This window comes from Ursus maritimus, unplaced genomic scaffold (genome assembly GCF_017311325.1).
Source record: "Ursus maritimus isolate PB19 unplaced genomic scaffold, ASM1731132v1 scaffold_32, whole genome shotgun sequence".
In the NCBI taxonomy this organism is placed as follows: domain Eukaryota; kingdom Metazoa; phylum Chordata; class Mammalia; order Carnivora; family Ursidae; genus Ursus; species Ursus maritimus.
This window is the reverse complement of record NW_024425786.1, coordinates 27,945,855-27,965,890: the sequence shown is the minus strand read 5'-3', so window position 1 is coordinate 27,965,890 and position 20,036 is coordinate 27,945,855. Positions and strand designations below refer to the sequence as shown.

The following is a 20,036-nucleotide window of genomic DNA, read 5'->3' as shown; positions in this document are numbered from 1 at the left end:
GGCGGGGGGGGGGGGGGGGGGGTGGCCAGAGCTCGGGTGGAGCCCCGCTGCGCCTGTTTCGGCAGCCGCAGGGTGGACACAGGGTGGTCTTCAATGTCTGAGCGGGCGTGAGGACGGAGTGAAGCCAGGCAGGGCCGAGCTGTAGCTTTCCTGGCGCGGCTGCAGGTGGGGGGCAGGGGCCGCCGAGCAGGGCCTGAAGCCACACAGGACAGAGCATCTCAGGAAGCACAGGGAGGCCGCGGGGCGGCAGGAACAGCCCCAGGAGGGCCTCACTGCCTCTTCCGTGATGAGTTCCCCGTAGCCCGCAGCACTTTCTGCTACTCTCCTAATACTAGGAGGTTTATTGAAGTTCCCGCACCATCTGCTCGACTCTGCAGCGAGCGTGGGGGAGGGAAGTGGCTCTCGGTCCTAGATGGGCCTCTCTTCCTTTCCAGACACAGCCCAGCCTGGCATGCTGGGAACGAGAGCCCTCTCTGCCAGCTCCCTTAGAAATAAACCGCAAAATCGCCCACCACCTCCTTGGGGGGGTGCCACAGCCAAGACCCAAAACACTCCCATTCGAGCCAGTGCTTGTGTGAAAGGCAGTGATACGGTCCCGGAAAGTGGCTGTGGTGATTGAAGGAGGCATTCCGTGGAGCTCAAAGTCATGACCTTGTGAGATGCAGGTGGTGGGGAGGAGACACGGGGAGGGCAGGGGGCTAGGTGCCGAGGCGGAGAGAGGAGTTTTCAAGTCCTTGCGGGGGTGAGGGGGTGTCCAAGTCCCACCCTCCAGTCGGGCCCTGCAAAGGGTACCCAGGCGGCCCTGCAGCCAGTGTCTTTCCCCCAGGCTCCCTCACATGGTGGTTAAATAGCTTGCTTGGGGGTTTGAATCTCACTTCTGCCCTTGGGTGTTGTGAGACCCAAGAGCAAGGGGCCCCGGTGTCATCCCCGCCTATGTAGATGGAGCCAGTGGTCCCTACCTCCGCGGGTGGCGGAGGATTCTGTTGAGATGAGGCAAGGATGGAGCGTAGCCCAGGGTCCGGCGCACAGTCAGCACTGGTATGGGGCACCTAGAGTGTCACTGTGGAGGAGACCTACGCTCCCCAGTGACCCCTCACGCCTGCTCACTGGGTGACTGTCAGCGCTTAGCGCTTCCCTCCTCTTCCTGGTGTGTGTAACCGGGTCACAGGGACAGCCACACCCCTGGCTGGTGGCACTGAGGAGTGACTGTGTGCCGGGTACGCAGTGCTCCTCACTTAGCGCCCTCTGGCAGGTGGCAATGGTCATCATGCCCAAATTACAGCTGAGGAAACTGAGGCTCATGGGGAAAGGAAGGGGCCCAAAGTCATCCAGCCAGAAAGTGAGAATTTACTCCCACGTCTGCCTGACTTGAAAACATCCAGATTTAGAACTGGAGACCGTGTGCTCACCAAACACTGAGCTCCACAGAGGTAACCACGGCTGCCGACTGAGGCCTGGTGGGAGCCTTGAACTTGCTGATGTGGGTTGTGAATCTCCAAGAGGGCAAGAGAATGAGCGGCACTTTCCAAGTGTACCTGAGCCCGGGACACTTTTCCCTCCAGAGCACTTAGGGGGCGGCATTCCGAAGAACTCTGTAGAAAGTGCATTATGGTTGTTAGTATTATGGATTATAGGTTTCTTTTTTTTTTTAAGATTTTATTTATTTATTTGACAGAGATAGAGACAGCCAGCGAGAGAGGGAACACAAGCAGGGGGAGTGGGAGAGGAAGAAGCAGGCTCATATAGCAGAGGAGCCTGATGCGGGGCTCGATCCCATAACGCTGGGATCACGCCCTGAGCCGAAGGCAGACGCTTAACCGCTGTGCCACCCAGGCGCCCCGGATTATAGGTTTCTAATAAAATACGTAAATGTAGGTAATGCAGGCTTCATGATGATACATGGTAGTAATTTCATAGCAGCCGAGAGGCCTGCCTGGCGACCGGTCAGCTGGACCAGGGAAGCCAGGCTGTCTCCACTCTCCAGGGGGCTCAGCTGAGGGGAGTCAGGGTGCTGGAGAAGGCAGTCTGGGGCTGACTCCGACAGCATGTCTCTAAGTGTGGCAGGCCCAGAGATGGTCATGGAAAAGCAGACGACTGGGCCCAGCCCGGCCCTGTGGAATTTGGAATTTTGCACACAGAGGATGGCCCACAATTCTACATTTTTTAAAATTTTATTTATTTGAGAGAGAGAGCACTAGCAGGAGGAGGGGCAGAGGGAGAGGGACGAGCAGACTGCCCGATGAGTGGGGAGCCCGAGGCGGGGGCTCGATCTCAGAATCCCGGGATCCTGACCTGAGCCGAAGGCAGATACCTAACTAACTGAGCCACCCAGGCGCCCCAAGATTCTGCATCTGAATCTGTCCCTGGGGACTTGCACACTCCAGTGTGAAACCCGCTGCTGTCTGCCAGCCAGTCACTGTCACTTCGGGGAGGTGGTCTCAGGACGTCCCACTCCAGGGGGCCCTCCTCTCCCAAGTCCCATACCAGTCTGGTCCTCAGCCCTGGGGTGCAGTTGGGGAGGGGGCTTCTCGGGCACCCCCTGCGGGCTGCTGATGCTCTGCTCTCCCGCAGGCCATGGCCATGGGCATGATGACCGAGTACTATCATTTCATCTTCACCACTCTGGTAACGTACCTCCAGGTCCTGGCATGGGTGGGGGTGGGACCCCCGCGGAACAAGGTCAGTCTGGTGGGGACCATTGCGGCAGCCAGAGGAGACTCAGGCTGGCCTTGCTTCCTGAGGCTCTAGGTGTGGCCCCGGGCAAGGGCCCAGAGATGTCTTCGTGGCCCGCCCACTTTGAGAAATGCCCTCAAGCTGTGACTCGGGCAGTGAGTCTAGACCTGCCCGTGTCCACTCACGCCCTTCTGATGACCAGCTAGTCGTTTAACCTCCCTGCCTCGGTCTCTTCGTCTGCAAAATGGGCGCGATAATGGCTTCTAACTCCTCGAATTATGAGCTCCGAAAGTAAAATGCTGAGAGCAGTGCCTGATTCGTGCGCAGAGCGGTGCAAGTGTTAGCTGCTCTTATTAAGATGACCCTCGGCTCCCAGCCCACACACTTCCCCACGGATGTCTCAGTCCTCACGCAACAACAGGAAATGCTGCTGTGGATTCCTACAGCATCCGTGCTGAAGTCTGCCCACTCACTGTCAGCTGGGCCAGCCCACCTGCAGGCTCCAGATGGGGCCTGTCCAAACTCGGAGAACATTTAGGGCCATTTAAACCCATTAGGATAATTAGTTGTGGCCTGAAATCAGCAGAATAAAGAGATCCCTGTGCCAAAGGGGCGCCCACACCCAGTCACCCTGCCTTGGAGCCAGAAGTTCTAGCATTTCCCTGGGCCCCTGGCTAGACTCTTCCACCCAGCCCGGTCTGGGACACGTGGCAGCGTCGCTGACGTCCCGGTACTGAAACAGGCTCCTGCCCTCCTCGTCAGCCTTGCTGCAGCCCGGCAGGCTTCTGCGTTCCCTCATCCGTCTGGCACCCAGGTAACCCTCCTTCCCCAGCACCTGGGTTCCGGTGAGGGTCTCAGGATGATTGGCGCCGAGGCCTCGCCCTGGAGGAGCTCCCGTCCTGTGCGGTCCGCACCTCCATGTCTAGCTCCTTCGGCAGGCGTGTGCCATCACAGGCCTCGACACGTGGCCGTGGCGCACAGTGAAAAGAGATACCTGGTGTGGAGGGGCTGGTGGAATGCGGGAAATTTGAGGCAGGAAGGTAGATGTTTAAATGGGACCTTGAAGCATCAGTAGGAGTTCATCAAGGAGAGAGAGGAAGAGTATTCCGTACAGAGGGAACAGCATAAGCAAGGCCAAGAGGCAGGTTAGCGCTTCACTGGAGAGCGGGGGTTGGCTCACTCTGACTGATTGCTAGAGCCTGTTGTAGTCATCTGCTCCCAAATCCATGTTCACTGATAGCACGAAGGTAGCTTGGAGTTGGCCATGGTGGAAGGAATATTCGTGCCACCGAACTTGGCAAGTACTACAAACAAGGGTTTGTAACCTCCCCTCCACCGAGAGCTGGTTCCTGAGCATTCACCAGCACACCGCTGCTTCTTCCCCACCCCCTGTACCCTGTGCGCATGGCAGAGCTCAGCCCCCCCCACCCCCACCCACGGCACGTGCTCCGGATCCAGAGCTCAGATCTGGGCATCCGCTGGGAGTCAAGTTGGGAGAAAGGGATTCTGGTTGCTGGTGACTGAGATCAGGCACCTTCTTCCCCAAGTCCCTTCTGGATTTCTGCCCACCAAAGCTGACTTTTTCATGTCGTGCTATATCCTGGAAAGTCATTGGAGGCTGGAGGATGAGGTCACCAGATCTCCCATATTCCACCTCTGTTTGGAGCCGGGAGCAGGGCAGAGGAGCAAGGCTGGGAAAGTGCCGTAGGGCACATTCCAGGGGCCCAAGGCCCTGTCCCCAGCATGGCAGCCCTGTCGGCCCATCCCGGGCTTCTAGGGTGCTGAGACCAACTTCTGGGCCCTTAACCCAGGTTGAGCCTGGCTCAGCCTTTCAGGCAAGACTCTAGAGAAGGCACCTCCCTAGGGACCCCACGTTCCTTTCATTAATACTATTGCCTTCCTGGGGTCAAGGTTAGAGGTCTTGGAGGGAGGGGCCTTATCTAGCCCTAGACAGCATCTGCTTCTATTACTTTTTCATTTCCTTAACTCAGGCATCCGTTTACTCATTTCTGGCAGCCACGTGCAGATGCTCTCAAGGCCCCCGGTTCTTTTTTTTTTTTTTTTAAGATTTTATTTATTTGACAGAGATAGAGACAGCCAGCGAGAGAGGGAACACAAGCAGGGGGAGTGGGAGAGGAAGAAGCAGGCTCTTAGAGGAGGAGCCTGATGTGGGGCTCGATCCCATAACGCGGGGATCACGCCCTGAGCCGAAGGCAGACGCCCAACCGCTGTGCCACCCAGGCGCCCCAAGGCCCCCGGTTCTGAGCGAGGTGCTTGGGTGGGAGAGGGTATGCAGGGTTAGCTCCGCAGAAAGCTCACCAGCTGGCAGGCTTCCTTCATGCATATGAGGGTCAAGGACTGCGCCCAACTCACCTGTCCATCTCTGGTGCCCAAAGAGTGCCTGGCATGCAGTAGGTGCTCATTAATGCTTGGATGAGTGAATGACTACCATACAAAGTAGAAAGTCATCCATGAAGTTATCAACACCCTTGTCATGGCAACAGTAAAGACCATGGACTCTGGTGCCAACCTGCCTGAGTTAGAGTCACGATCTTTCTGCTTCCCTGGGCAAGTCCTCTCACCTCTCTGGGCCTCCCTTTCCCATCTACAGAAGGGCCACAGTACCCGCGCTGCCTCATAGCACTGTTGTGCTGAGCGTGCAACATGTCGAGTGCCTGATGTCTATTTAAGTAGTAGGTAAGAGTTCAGTGAAGTACCTCCTGCTTCTGTTTTCTGTGTATTCAGCATACGCCATCTCTCCCACAAATTCAGAATGCCTCTCCGAGGGAGGGACGATCTCCCAGTTGTATAGGAAAGTAGAAACCGAGGCTCAGAGAGGTCACCCAGCAAGAAAAGGGGCAGAGGGAGGATTTTCAGCAGCTGGGAGCTGTCCAGCTCCGAAGGCCTCTGCTGGGAACTGTCACACTGAAAGCCGGCACGAGGAAGTGGATGGCCTCCTCTGGCCGCACATGGCAGGGGTGGTCCGTCACAATGACTGACCCTCACAGGGGGAATAGAGCCTCCACAAATCTCAGCAGTGCCCACATGTCACAGGTTCCAAAGCCCTTTCTCCACATCGCTGCTTTCCTCTTCACAGGGCAGGGTTTTTGCTCCCCGTTGATGGATGGGCAAACCTGGGACCAGAGAGGTTGAGTGACTTGCCCAGAGTCTCCCAGCAGATCTAACCCTGATCTAGCCAAGTTGGCCTTGGCTCCTGACTTCCAGTCCTGTGTATGGCTGTCCCAGCCCCCTGCCCGTCCTCCCCGAGCCTCTCAGAGGGTTGGGGACGGTGGATCTTCCCAGGGAGGCACAACCCTTACACCATGGACAGCTCTGCAGTTTGCAGTGGAGTAATTGCGTCCGCGTGTGTCGGCGGGCCGGGGGTCTCCCGGCATCTCTCCCAGCCGCCCCCTCACCGCCCGCCTGCCAGGGCAGCCGCTGTGTCCCTCGGGCCCTCCTCTCTGGCCCAGGTCCCGCATTGGCCTGGGCTCCAGCTCCACGATCCTCCCTTCCGCCCCTGTTGGCTTCAGTCTACCTCGTGATTCTGCCTCTTCGCGCCCATTGGTCAGTCGAGGCTGTGTTTGGGAGGGCAGTGGCATTTGCCGTGTATCTCCTTCCCTTTAGGAAACCCACGTCACCAACGCTTCGCCTCTAAAAAATCCTCCAAACTTGCTTCTTTCACGCAGAAGACATTTTAATTACCCCAGCGGCCATTATCTGTTCCAGCCAGCTTCGAGCCATTCCCAGATAACCCCGCGTTAATCAGCCCCAGCTGAGCCCCTGCTACATGTCACGTGTAGGTAAAAGCCTGGAGGTGAAAAAAGAATTATAATAAATTAATAGATAAGCAATCACAATTAATGCCACTTCCCGGCAGTAACAGTTATATCATGGGAAAGATATTTTCATCTGTCATTCCTTAAGGCAATGTTTTCCGAGCTTTGGCTTCTACCAGTCAGACCCATGGGGTGCTAATGAATTAGTCTATTATGTTATGCTGAATGTTTCTAAAAGGTCCCTCGTCGATACTGAATTCAGCGTGTCAACATTTGGCATCGAGAACAGCAACTTTTTGCCAAGTGGCAAGGTTGCCCACAGTTCACTGTGTATGGCGCTCGGGGGTCTGTGCTCAGGGCAGTGTGGACACAGAATTAGGGCTGGACAAAGAGGCCTCTTTAGCAGTTTCCCGTCATTTCTGCCCTCGTGTCACGGGAGCGGGGACACTTGGTGCCACCAGCCCTACAATGTTTTGCACCCCCGGCTTGACATGACGGGGAGGGAGGTGACCCCAGCAGTGACGCCCCATCTCGTCCCCTCCCAGCTGGAGTGGCTGCGGCCACCCCTTGAGTGTCATCAGACCAAATGCTACGTCTAGAGACCGGAAGGGCTGCAGTCACCAGCCCCCAAGCCCCCCACCGGGGCCGGGGATGCCTCCCTTCCCAGTGAGTGAAGTTGGCCTCTGGTCGGAGAGGAGGGTGAACTGAGTCACAGACACCCTCGGCAGGCTGATGCTTTGGCGTCCTTCAGGCCTTAGATATTAGGTCAGCACCACATTGGAGAGGAGGCTGGGCTCTGTGCGGTGGTGGGGTGAGGTGGGCGCCCCCTGGGGGCAGAGGTCAGCTTCTCTTCCATGGCCCCAGCAGTTAGCTCTACCCCCAAACTCACATTCTCCATTCTGCAAAACAAAACTGCTCCACCTCCCCTTACCTGCCTTCTTCAAAGGCGTTTTGGGGGAAGATCTCTTGATACTATAGCAGGCCCCTTAAGGGTCTCCCCCCCCCCACACCAGGCAATTTACCAAACCTTTCCTAGCCCCCAGCTTCACTGAGATCTCCCCCTGAGAGGAGGATGTGAAACACTAGTCTCCCATCCCAGGCCCTTCCCAGTATTGTTGAGGTGCCCCAGAGAGCCACTTGGCTGGCTGACCCTTCTTTCCACTTTGGGTGACAGGAGTATTTGACTCAGGGACTCATGGGGGGGAGGTAGACACTAACAGTTGTTATCAGTGGGATGAAAACCAAGAGGTCCCAGGATGAGAGCAGAAGCACCCCTGACCTACCCTGCTGTGCATGTGTAAAGTAGTAGTCAGGGGAGGCTTCCTGGAAGAGGTGCCACTTGAATTGAACCTCAGAGATTAGCCCACCCAAGAGGGTTGAGAAGAGAGACGGTCCAGCCAGAGACTAGAACATGCACGAATGCTGGCACGGAGATTAGAAGCTGCATGATGGGGGCAGGGGCTGCGGTCAGCAAGAAGGGTGAAGGGGAAAGTGGTTTGGTTCCTGAAACAAACATGGGAGGGGGTGGGAAGAAAAGTGGGGCTGGAGGGGGCTGGAGAGCTTTGTAAGCTAAACTAAAGAACTTGCACTTCATTCTGAGAAGGCAGTAAGGATCCATATACACGGGAGCGATGGAGTTGGATTGATCTTCCAAAAGACCCCTCTGAATGCTGCATGGACTGCGGGCTGGTCACAGGACAGAGGGGGCTTGGGAGCTGGACTGCCTGGGTTGGACTCCATTGCTCCCCAGGTTAGCTGTGAAACCTAACCTCTCTGTGACTCAGTGCCTTCCTCCAAAATGGGGTGATAGTAACGCCCTCCTTGGATGAGGTGGAAATGAGAATTCAGCGAGGTAATGGACAAAAGGCACTTAGAACGCTGCCTGCCGTTCTGAGGCTCACAGGGGCTCAGAGCTATTAGCTCATCGCGATTGTTCCTATGCTGCCAGGATGGGTAAGGCCGGAAGGACCCAACCCCTGTCGGCTCCTGTCCTCTGACAACCGGGCTTGTCCCTGGGGCCGTATCCCATGGCTGTCCCACCCGGCTGCCAGAGAAGGCAGAAGAGAAGCATCGGTCAAACCCTGACCTAACGTCTCTCATTCAGCAGACCTGCTCTGCGCACATCCATGAGCCCACTTCTGCCTCATGACAACCCCACCGGCTAGTCCTCTTATCACCGCCTACCTTTGGCAGCCGAACCAACTGAGGTAAGGAGGGTAGATGCGGCTGGCACCCAGCTGGCCTGGCCTCGCAGTCTGTGCCCCCGACCTTTGCCCGGGCTGTCTCCATGCGCTGCGCTCGGGAAGGCGCGGTGGGGAGAGAGGCCTCCTTCTGGGCATGCCCTCCCCGCGCCCCTCCGCTCCTCCCTGATTCCGCTTATGTCCCCAGCTCAGCCCCGTCAGGAGTCATGACTTAGATGAGGGGCCGGGCCGTACCCCAGACTCTGTACGGCCTATACTCCCCAAAACAGCTCCAAAGACAGTTCAGGTGCATGCTGGGTTTGGCAAGCACTGGGGCATAAAGCAGGGGCGTTTTTGAATGAGACAGATGGCGGTGTACCACCCGCTGTCCGACTGTGTGGGAGGGAAACCCTGGATCTGGAGTGCTTCTAATTTCCATGGTGTAAATACTCCCTCCTCGGCCGGCATCAGGCGACCAAGGTGAGTTGACTGGACGCAGAGACAGGAAGAAATGCGGACAGTTAGCTCCCACAGGCCAGCGCAAGCCAGCTTCAACACCCCACTGAAACAGACCCGGGTGTAAATTCTACTCCGCCTTTTAGGAGCCTTATGGCCTCAGGCAAGTCACCTCATGCCCCTGAGCCTGTTTCCTCATCAGTAGAAGGAGCACACTGTTAAACAGCTACTTTGCAGGGGTATCGGGATGGGATGTCGGGATGGGATGGTGTCCTCCACGTGCAGGCCTGAGTGCAGTGCCCACCCTCCACTCCCCACTGAGACTGGGGCAGGCACTCTCTGGCCCACTCAGTGAGACCCCCCCTCACCTGCTGAAGACCCCACCCCCTGCTCCCACCCAGGCCCTTCCCCATCCCAAGTCCTGGCCTAGAATCAACACCCTAGTTGTTTGGGCAAGGCTAGGACTAAATTTTCTTGCCTGGGGTTCAAGTCTGCTCCAGATCTCTCCCCAACACCCTACTCCCTAAACCTTCAAAAAGGAAACCAAGACCGTGCATTCCAGAAGGAGTCCATTTTGAGGGTGCAGCAGGAGCTTAGCATCAATTAGGAATATCTGAGAGACCAAAGGAAGGCAGCACCATGAGGAAGAGTGGCTCCACGGGCTCATCGTTCCTCGAGCCACCGTCGAGTTCGCCAAAGCTTGGACTATGATGGGCTGGGTTTAGTCCTGATGGCTGCAGCCATGCAGAGAACAGTACAGCCCATGGGGTGTCCTGCCTCTCTCCCAACACAGGATGGGTTGGACCAGGGGCCAGGATGGAAAACAGTTGACCAAGAGAACCTTAGGACTCGGTTTCCAAACCACTAGTAGGAAGGGGCCAATCTAGATTATCGTAGTATGTTTTCTTAAAAAGTAAAAAAAAAAAAAAAAGAAAATGAGTCCTGCAAATATAAGATGAACGTGTGTCAAAGAGGTATCCAGTTCATTAACAAGGAAGCCAGTAGGATGGTAACACTGGCTCAAAGAGCTTTGGAGAGATTGAGTTTTTATTGGGAGGGGAAAACACCAAATAAGACTGCTCAGTTAGTTATAAAATGGATTAATGTCCTACAAGGGTAATAAGCCACCACATTGGGGTTTATCATTTCAATGGGCTACAGTCTCCAAGTTAACCCGGAGTCTGGGCCTTCGAGCAGTAGCTGACGGTGGAGTCAGACCCGGGCGCGTTCTCCCGGAGAATCCCACAGTGCAGGGCGGGCCTGGTGAGGGCCGTACTACATGGAAAGCGATGCTGCTCTCCTTCTGCCTTATTTACAAGTTTGGGGAGTTTTCCTTAACAGGAGGGAGCTCTGCTCTGCTCCTCAGGCCACCACCCCACCTCCTCACCACTGCCATTTCTTCCTAGCTTAGGACCTGGCTTCTCCCTCCATACACACCCCCTCCAATCCCTCTCTGCCTCCTCGCCTCACCTGCTCCCCTTGCCCCTGAGCTGTGGCTGCAGAGGAGCTGAAGCTCGGCCCCACGCGTTAAGGCTGGTCTTCCTGGTCCTTACACCAGACTGGATGCGACCTGGCCATGGACAGACGGGCTGACTGCTAGTCCGCAGCTTCTAGGACACAGCGGGTGAGGAGACCCGGCTGGTGACATCAGAGGGGAGGGGAGAGAAGAAGGCAGCAGTATTCCTTGAGTCCCAAGCAGAAAGACTTTTGTTGTTGTTGAATCATAACCGACCTGCAGTATTATGTTCATTTCAGGGGTATAAGAGAGCCAATCAGTATTTTTATACATTACAAAATGACCCCTACAAAAGCTTTGGATATCCTCTGTCACCATACAAAGTGGCTGCCGTATTGTTGGCTGTGTTCTCTATCCCTTGGCGTACTTCTTTTATAACTGGAAGTTTGTACCTCTTAATCCCCTTGGCCTATCTTGCCCCTCCCCCAACCCCTTTCCCTTCGGGCATCCACCAGTTTGTTCTCTCTCTGAGTTTGTTTTGTTTTTTAGATTCTACGTATAAGTGAAATCACATGGTGTTTGTCTTTCTCTGTCTGACTTCACTTAGCATACCCCCTGGGGTCTATCCCCAGTGTTACAAATGGCGGGGTGCCGTTCTTTCTTGTGGCTGAGTTATATACCCCTGCACGGATACACCCCATCTTCTTTGTCCGTTCATCTATCGACGGACACTTGGGCTGTTTCCGTGTCTTGGCTATTGTAAGCAGTGCTGTAGTGAACATAGGAGTGCACCTATGTTTTCAAATTAGTGTTTCTGTTTTCTTCAGGTAAATACCCAGAAGTGGAATTGTGAGATGGTAGGGTAGTTCTATTTTTAATTTTTTGATGGGAACTCCATACTGTCTTCCAGAGCGGCCGCACCGGTTTGCATTCCCACCCCCAGTGCATGAGGGTTCCTTCTTCTCCACATCCTCGCCAACACTTGTGTTGTCCATTCTGACCGGTGGGAGGTGATCGCGCCTTGTGGTTTTGACTGGCGTTTCCCGGATGATGAGGGACGGGGAGCATCTTTTCAAGTACTTCTCCCATGCAGTCTGTTCCTGTGGTGAATGGTCTCCTTCACTGTGCAAAACCTAGAAAAGATTATTTTAAAATAGTCTTCTGGGGGGGATACAACAATCCCTTCAGCTTCCCTCTGGGTCACGTGGAAATGCCCAGACCCAGTGCTCTCTGTCCTCCCAACGTGGGCGCCCCTGTCATTGGAAATGACCACTGTGACCGTTGTCAAGCTCCTCTGACGTGCTGGGCCGGGCCTTTTATGTGAACTGCTGCACCGGGTCCTATAAAGCAGGCACGAGCCCCATTTTGTAGACGAAGAACCCGGCTGAGCCACCTGCCGGGGATCCAGCGGTGAGTCTGTGAGGTCAGCTGAGGTCAGCCCCCGGGCGGGGGTCATTCCAGGCGACCCCCCGCTGCCCCCTGCAGTGCTCCTGCGGGCGCTCCACTGCCGCTGAGCCTCACCTCGCGTGGGGCGGGGCTCCGCAGGGAGCTGCAGCCTTGGGCTCCTGGTGCTCAGAGAAGGGAGTGGGGGGCAAGTGGCGCCCTGGGTGGGGGGTGGCTGGGACTTACAGCAGACCACACCTGTATTTACTTGAACCTCTTTCTGTCCAGGATCTGTACGCGTTAGACCTGGAGCCCTACCGCTACTCGGGGGTGAACCTGACGGGGTTCCGGATCCTCAACGTGGACAACCCGCATGTCTCGGCCATCGTGGAGAAGTGGTCCATGGAGCGGCTGCAGGCGGCTCCCCGGGCAGAGTCCGGCCTGTTGGACGGCGTGATGATGGTATCCCAGCCAGGCGGGCCAGATCCAGGGGTGCCCCTTCCTCTGCACTTTCGTCCCTCCATTTCCCTTTTCTGTCGTCTCTTCCCTACTTCCTCCCTATCTCTTTCTTCCCTCCCACCACTTCCCTTCCTAAGACCTGCTCTGGACCAGCCAGACCTTAGGCTGGGCCCTGGGAGCACTAGGAATCAGACACAGTCCCCTCGAAGGGTGGTAGGGGAGGCGTGTGACAGCCTAGGGAATCAGGAAAGGAGAAGGCGTGGACAGGGTCTAGGAGCAGCAAGAACGATGGGATGAGGGAGGAGGACCTGGAAGGAGAAGGTCTAAGCTGCAGGGAGGGTGGGAGTTGGGTGACTGCCGAGCAGCAGGGACACCTAAGCCTGGCCTTTACTGTGGGCATGGACAGGGTCGCTCTGGGCCTTTCCCTCGTCAGGACCCCGTGTGCCTGGTAGGGGAGGGGAAAGGGGCCACAGCAGCTTGGGCCAAGGACCCTCGGGGCTGGGGAACTGCTCTCAGGCAGGCCCTGCGCCCTCCCCTCCAGACTGACGCAGCCTTACTGTACGACGCCGTCCACATCGTGTCCGTGTGCTACCAGCGGGCCCCGCAGATGACCGTGAACTCCCTGCAGTGCCATCGGCACAAGGCCTGGCGCTTTGGAGGCCGTTTCATGAACTTCATCAAGGAGGTGAGTGCGTGTTCACCCCCGCCAGGGCCTCCTCCCCGGGGGTCTTCCATGCTGCAGAGCAAAGGCGCAGGCAGAATCGATTTCCAGTCCACACGAACCGGGGCACGTTGGTTCACATCTCTGAGCCTCTGTTTCCCTGGGCGAAAATGGGCTGGACGGGACCAATCTCACAGGGCGATTGAGAGGCTGAGGCCCTGGCACCTAGGAGGTTCTCCGTGGGCCGCCCGCATTGTCAGCAGGACCTGCATGGGCTTCCAGGGCAACGGATGAGGGTCTCTGCCGCTGGCTTTGTGACCTTGGGCAAGCCAGAGAACCTTGCTGAGCCTTGGTTATCTCATCTGCCAAATGGGGTATGAAGCACGCCCCCTCAGAGGGATACCAGGAAGTGGAGACGAGACTCCTGTGTGGAAAGGGCTCGGGGCAGTGGCAGGGCAGGGGAGGCTGGCTGGATACTCAGTCCTCCAAACTCCTCTTCACGTCACGGGCCCCCTGGGACCTGGCTCCGCTGGCTCCAAGGTGGCCGTGAAGAAGTCCCATCCGTGGGGCTGATTCAGAGGAACCGGCCACAAGACGGCCGCTGACACTCACGGTGCCATCCAATAATTCCGAAGGACTCTCCCTCATCTTCGTCCTTGTAAGCTGCAGATGGCAGTTCGTCGTTCCCGTTTTACAGGTGGGGAAGCTAAGGCCAGGGCCAGGCATCCTGGCAGCATCATGATGAGCTGGGTGACTTTGGCTAAAGGATTAACATTTTGATTCTCAGTTTCCTTGACTGTGAAATGGGCATAAAGAGTACTTGTCTCGGTGTTGTTGAGAAGACGGTGTGCAAACTGTCCATGGAACAGTTAGCCCAGGACGTGGGCAGAGTCAAATCCCCGGTAAATGGTGGATGAAGAAGGCTCGGGGAGGAGATCGGGGCAGGGTTATCCTGGGTCGGTGGGAGTGACCCTGTCCAGGCGACTCCAGGGGCAATCGAGAGAAGCCCTCGAGGACGGTTGTACGGCGATCGTTCCGTAGCAGTGACGCTGGGCCAGAAGTGCGGCAGGCTGCCTTGAGCGCTCCTTCAGTCACTCAGCAGCGAGTTGCCAGGCCCTGGGGGCCAGTGGGGCTGAGACAGACGAGCCCCTGCATTCACAGAGCTCACAGCCTGGGGGGGAGCAGACGTGAATGGAGTCCTCGCATTCAGGGATGCAATCCCACGTGCAGAGGAAGGCAGCTCTAGGAGGGCGTATAGCAAAGGGACCCACCACCTTACACACAGCAGACAGGGTGGCTTTCCTGCGAGTGCTGAGGTCCCCATCACTGCTTGGGAAGGGCATTAAAAGGAATGGGGATGGGACACGGGCTGTACGGTGTGATGCCCCTGCCTGTGGAGCTTGTCTCTGCCTCTCCCGGCTGTGCCACTTCTCACGTGCTCCTAGACGGCCCGAAGCACCCGTTTCCTCACCTGGCAAACACCCTGTCACCATCGTGGTGAGCGAGGCATGAAGTCCTTGGCACCGGCTCCCCTCACGCCCAGAAGGGGCTCCATCCGTTGTCAGCTGTGTTGGCATAAGAGGACCATGATGGTCCCTTCTCATCCAGCCCCTCAGAACTGCAGAGGAAGGCCAATTGTCTAGTGCTCTGAGCAGGCCTGGTTGGCCTGGGAGACCACCTGCTTGTTCTCGGGGAACTTCGAGGCCTGACTCCTAGCCCCCCTCTGCCTTCTTCCTCGGCAGGCCTCCGACTGAGGGCCAGAGGCCAGTGTGAGGGGGTCGATGACCTAAGCCACAACTCCGGGCCCCTTGTGAGCGACACACAAATGCCTTTGAAGCTTAACTCACTTTTTAGCTGTGTGACCTTCGACAACCTGCTGAACCTCTCTGTGCCTCAGGTCCGCCTCTGTACTCTGGAGATTTTCCTAGAGCTGTTGCAGGATGAAGCGAGTTAGGGTGTGTGCGGAGCACTTAGGCCAGAGCCTGGCACAGAGCAGATGCTCATCAGAGGGGCTACCGTTGCTGTTCTCTCTATCATCACGACTGCCATCCCTGGAGCTTCTCGTTCCCCGGTGGGTTTCCAGCTAACGAGGATCCCTGGGCCACAGAGCTCCGGGGACCCCACCCTGCTTACCCCTCACCCCCTGGAATTTTTGAGGCTCAGTTCTGGAGCCCTGAGGGACGCAGGTTTGCCACTGCCCACACCAGAGAAAGGGGCCCCCTTCTCCCTTTCGGGGCTGACCGGCCCACATTGGCGTACTTCCTGTTTCCTGGTCGCTGGCCCAGCGAGTGGCCCTCAACACTCACAGTCCTTTACAGAGCCCTTTCAGGGACATCTCTGAGTCACCTGCATCGTAGGGCCGCAGCTACCCGAGCCCGGGACCCAAGCGCCCTGCCCAGCACACCGTCTTCCCTCACACCATTTCCAAGCTGCCCGTCTCCCGTCTGACTGCGTGACAGTAAATCATTTTAAAGACTTGGCATTTCCGAGAGGAGCTGGAAAATACCAGGCCGGAGTTCAGAGCGTGTGAAGCATCTTTCATTTAGCGAGTCTCGAGCGGTGGCTGGAAGGGGCGGGCAGGCCGGGAAATGTCACGGGGAGGAGCTGCCAGCGGCTCCCTGCCCTGCCCTGGCCCTGCCCACCCGCCCGCCCGCGCACAGACAGTCCGTGCCCCTGCTGGCATTTCATTCCTCTGTAGCTGACAAGGGGGCAGGCTTGGCTCTGAGCGCAGGTTTGGAGCACCTGCTGTGATTTCCCCTGGGGGCCAGGAGAGAGCCAGAGGGTGCAGAAGAGGGGGAGCCAGCCGGCGGCACGGGGAGCTGAGCCTCTCTGTGAAGCCATAAATGGGGGTCTTCGCCTCCTCTGATCTTTTCATCTCTGTCCCCAACCCCGTTTCCAGCCCCCTGGGCTCTAGAAGCCTCTCCCACAGAACTTGGGCATGGTGACACCAAGCTCTTCAGCTCTGTTCCTGCAGACAGGGCTTCTGCCCTGCACCCCCATTATGGGGGGCTTTCTATATACCTCGGTCCTTCTTTGAGCCTCAGTGTCTATGACCTTAAAATGGGGGTGGTCACACCCACCTGGCAGGATTGTCATGAGACGAAATCAGTGCATTCAGGGAAGGAGGTGAGCCTTCTCTGACAGCACATCTACTGAGACCTCGGGCCCTGGCCCAAGTGACCAGCCCTCCTCCCAGCCATGTGCCAGCCCTAGTCCAAGGGAACTCCATGGAAGGAAGCAACAAAGGAGAAATAATAGTATAGACCGCTCAGTCGGGGTGGTGTAGACCAGACACTTGCTAAGCACTTTATACATCTTTTTTAACACCTAGGAAACAGGTCATTTTCCCCTTCCCGAAGCTGAGAGAGGTCAGATCACATTCTTTCCAATTCCTTTTACTGCTTCCCGGACCCCTTCCAGGCCCCACCCCTCTGCCTGAGTTAGTCCACCCGGATGCTCCCCTGCACACTTCCCACGATGCCTTGGAGCTGCCCAGGTGTTCGGAGAGCCCCACAGCTGTCACTGCGGCCTCCAGGGATCCATGATCCCATGAACTTGGGTGTCACACTGTGAGTGTAGCATGAGTGTCAGGGGCGTTCGGCCAGGGAAAGTCCCGGAACCTTTTTCAGAACCTACAGGGGATCCTGACCCGCATGCAGTTAGAAATGCACGGTGGCAAAGCAAGGACTGCAATATTCAGGCCTCCCCCCCTCCCCCCCGACATGCTCTGGCACCTCCTTCCTCAACCCGGTCAGCCCCCAGCCTCCGCTGGTTCCCAAGGGACTCCAGGATGCATGGGTTTGTTCTCCCAGACACAGAAAGCCGGTGGTATTTGGGCATTTACCTGGGTGCCCGCAGCCTCCGACCTCCATGGAGAAGGGAGAGAAAGGATGTCGTTTCAGCCTGGGTGGTGGGACCCTGGGACCCGAGGGGCAGTGTGGAGCTCTTATCCGCTCTGTGAGCTCGGGTGATGTGCCGGCCTCTTGGGACCTGCTTCCTCGTCTGTGAAATGGGGATCGTGACCTCACCTGGCCCACCTGCCAGGCCGGCAGGTTACCTGCTGTGAGCAGCGAGAAGTACTTTGTAGGTATCCTCTGGGCCCACAGGAAGGGTATTTTCTAGAAAGGAGGCTGGAAACCTTTTCTGTCACAGGCTGGAGAGTTAATATTTAGGCTTTGTGGGCCAGATGGTCTCTTTATAACTATTCAGGCCTGCAGGCCTGCCCAGAGCAGCCAAAGACAATAAGTAAATACATGGGTGTGGCCGTGTTCTAATCAGCTGTTTACAGAAACAGGCAGCAGGGGAATGGGGCCGCCAGCCAGAGATTGCCCACCCCTGGTCTAGAAGAGTGGGGCTTTTCTCAGCTTGGGTCCGGTGTGTTCTCTGAACGCCGGCCTCTCTGTGTCAGTGATGTTAATGGCAATAAAAGATCACAAAATCTGCCATTTGTTCAGGGCTCGGGTATGTACTGTGCACCGTCCTAAGTATTTTACGGGATTCATCTCATTCCGCCCACGTGGCAGTTTGGTACTCTTACGAATTCCATTTTGTAGACGAGGAACCCGAGACAGAGAGGTGAAGTGGAATCCCCCAGGTCGCACAGCTAACTGCGGCTGGACCCGGCATTCTGACCCCAGCGTTCTTAACCGCGACCCCCTGGAGCGGGGGGCTGGGGGCGGTGGGGGTGGCTTCTCCGTCTCCTCGGGCTCTCCTCCAGGCACCTGGTCTTCCAGCCAGGGCTGGCTTGGCCCCTTGGCTTTTCCGCCTCCATGCAGGTCTCGCCTGCCCCACAACACCCGCCTGCCTCCTTGCCCCTCTCTGGGGACCTGCCACAGGCTCCCCCTCCTCATGGCTTCTAGGCGGGGGCTCATTTGAGTGCCTCTGAGATCGATGTTGTACACGAGAAGGTGCAAATGTAACGCTGGCTAAAGAGCATAATAGAATTTATGGAAATCACTGGCTCGCACCACAGCCCGAGCAATGATGGAGGTGATTATTAATTAATCATGGTCTTGGGGGAACAGTATCAGTGCAAAGAGTAATTAAAATGAAGCATTGTACAGTTGTACCGAATGATGATTTATGAGCCCGAGGAATTGCCGCTCTGCCCTCTCCCTTCCGGCAGGCTCAATGGGAAGGATTAACTGGACGGATTGTTTTCAACAAAACCAGTGGCTTACGGACAGATTTTGATCTGGACATCATCAGTCTGAAGGAGGACGGCCTGGAGAAGGTACGTGGACTCAGGAGAGGGAGGGACGAGACCTTGGGGGCTTGACATGACCTGGCGTGCGTGGCCTGTGCCTTGGCTCTTTGGAGAGCCTGAAGGTGTGGTTGGGCTGGAGGGGTGCAGGACCCAGTGGCCTGGCTGTAGCCGACACCCAAGCTGTCACCCTGTGAGCAAGGACCACCGAGGATGCTTAACCGGGGAAAAGTAATGAAAGGCTCAGGGGGCAGAAGGACAGACCTGACTTTGGGTAACAGAAACTCCAACAACCAGGGGGTGCCTACCTGGCGAGTAGTGAGCTCACTGTCACTGGAGGCATTTAGGGAACGATTCAGCAACATGATTGCTTGTCTGGGAACTGGAGTTGGTTCTTATCCTTGGTGAGAGGTTGAAGCGTATGGATTCTGAACTCCCCCCTCTTGGTTTCTAAGGCCACGATGATTCAGGGGTTTGGGATGAGGATTGCAGGCCCTTCTGCGGCTGGGACCTCCATCTGGCCACCGGCACATGTTTGTCAGGAGGCCAGTTCTGCTCTCTGGGAACCATCCGCGTATTCTGTCGAGTCAGGCTGTTGGGCTGAAGAGGAGAGTCAGCATGAGCCCCTCTTTCTGCACATCCTTGGGACCTTGGAGCTGGGGGCTCGGCCACCCACTCTCGCTCCAGGGCATCTGTCCAGCCCTGGGAGTGGGGTGTGCTAAGTGCAAGGAGTAAAAGCCAGGAGAGGGAAGGGCCGGCTCGGAGGCCTCTGGGCCTTCGGGATGCCCTGATTACCCTCCTGTCCGCCCCTGTCTGCCCTGGGTCAGGCCTCTCCCTTGGATGACTTTAGCACCCAGCCCCGGCTTCTCCACCTCCACTCCTGAGCCTCCGGCCACCCTGAGTGTACACACACACGCACACACACACGCACACGCAAAGCTTCGCAAAGCACAGCCCTGCCCTGCTCCGCTGGTGCCCGTGGTCCCCCAGTGCCACGTGAAGCTCCAGCCTCTCCCCTGGGCCTTTATGGCTCTCCAAGAAATAACCCAACCTGCCCTTCCAGGCCCAGCCTCCATGGGCCCCAAAAACATCCCGCATGGCCCAGCCACGCCCACTCCGCGGCCCCTCCTTTGCCCCTGCGGTCAGCCTGGCTGTAGGAGTGACCGCTGTCTCCGGGGTTCGCCCCCTCAGGCACACACCTGGCTCTGGCTGGCTTCCGCCTTGTGGCCAAGTTGACTCTTTCACTTCTGAGTTTCCCCACAGACTCCCGGGGGGAACACCACCTCTCCTCTGCCACTCTCTCATGCCACATACAGCATCAGGCCTTTAGGGACAGGGGTTGTGGCCTCTGGCCTAAGATCAAGGAGACCAGCTGCTCCAACCTCCTCATGCTATGAGTTCTCACGCTGTGGTCTCGTGGCTCCTGCTTAAACCCCGGCAGTGCTGGGGGCGCCGCCTCCTCCTCCAGTGTTGCGGCCGTGGTTTCCACTCAAGTGGCGTCTCACTTTCGCTCTCTCAGCTGTCGGTCTCTGGGACTGGCGTAAGTTCTGAGGATGGCAATTAGCCGCACGTGCACCCCCGCTACGCGCGGCCGGGCCAGCAGACCTCAGCAGTGGATCACGAGAGCGCTCCCCATCTGAGCCCATCACAGCAGCCTTCTCCCAAGGACAAGGGACTGCAGCTAACACCTGGGGAAAGCCGTCCTACTGTCCCCAGGACAAAGGCTGACCTGCGCCCTCCAGAGGCCCCTGCTCCCCCCCCCCCCCCCCCCCCCCCCCCCCCCCCCCCC

At 57.2% G+C, this 20,036-nt stretch overlaps 1 protein-coding gene across 1 annotated transcript in view; it reads left to right on the top strand.

Moving 5' to 3' along the window:
* Positions 1–20,036, top strand: part of GRIK3 (glutamate ionotropic receptor kainate type subunit 3) — a 217,511-nt gene that overhangs the window by 148,952 nt on the left and 48,523 nt on the right. The window contains exons 5-8 of the mRNA XM_040619278.1: positions 2,572–2,625; positions 12,213–12,386; positions 12,925–13,068; positions 18,170–18,277. Of these exons, the coding sequence (XP_040475212.1) occupies positions 2,572–2,625; positions 12,213–12,386; positions 12,925–13,068; positions 18,170–18,277 (480 nt within the window). The remainder of the gene's footprint in view (positions 1–2,571; positions 2,626–12,212; positions 12,387–12,924; positions 13,069–18,169; positions 18,278–20,036) is intronic.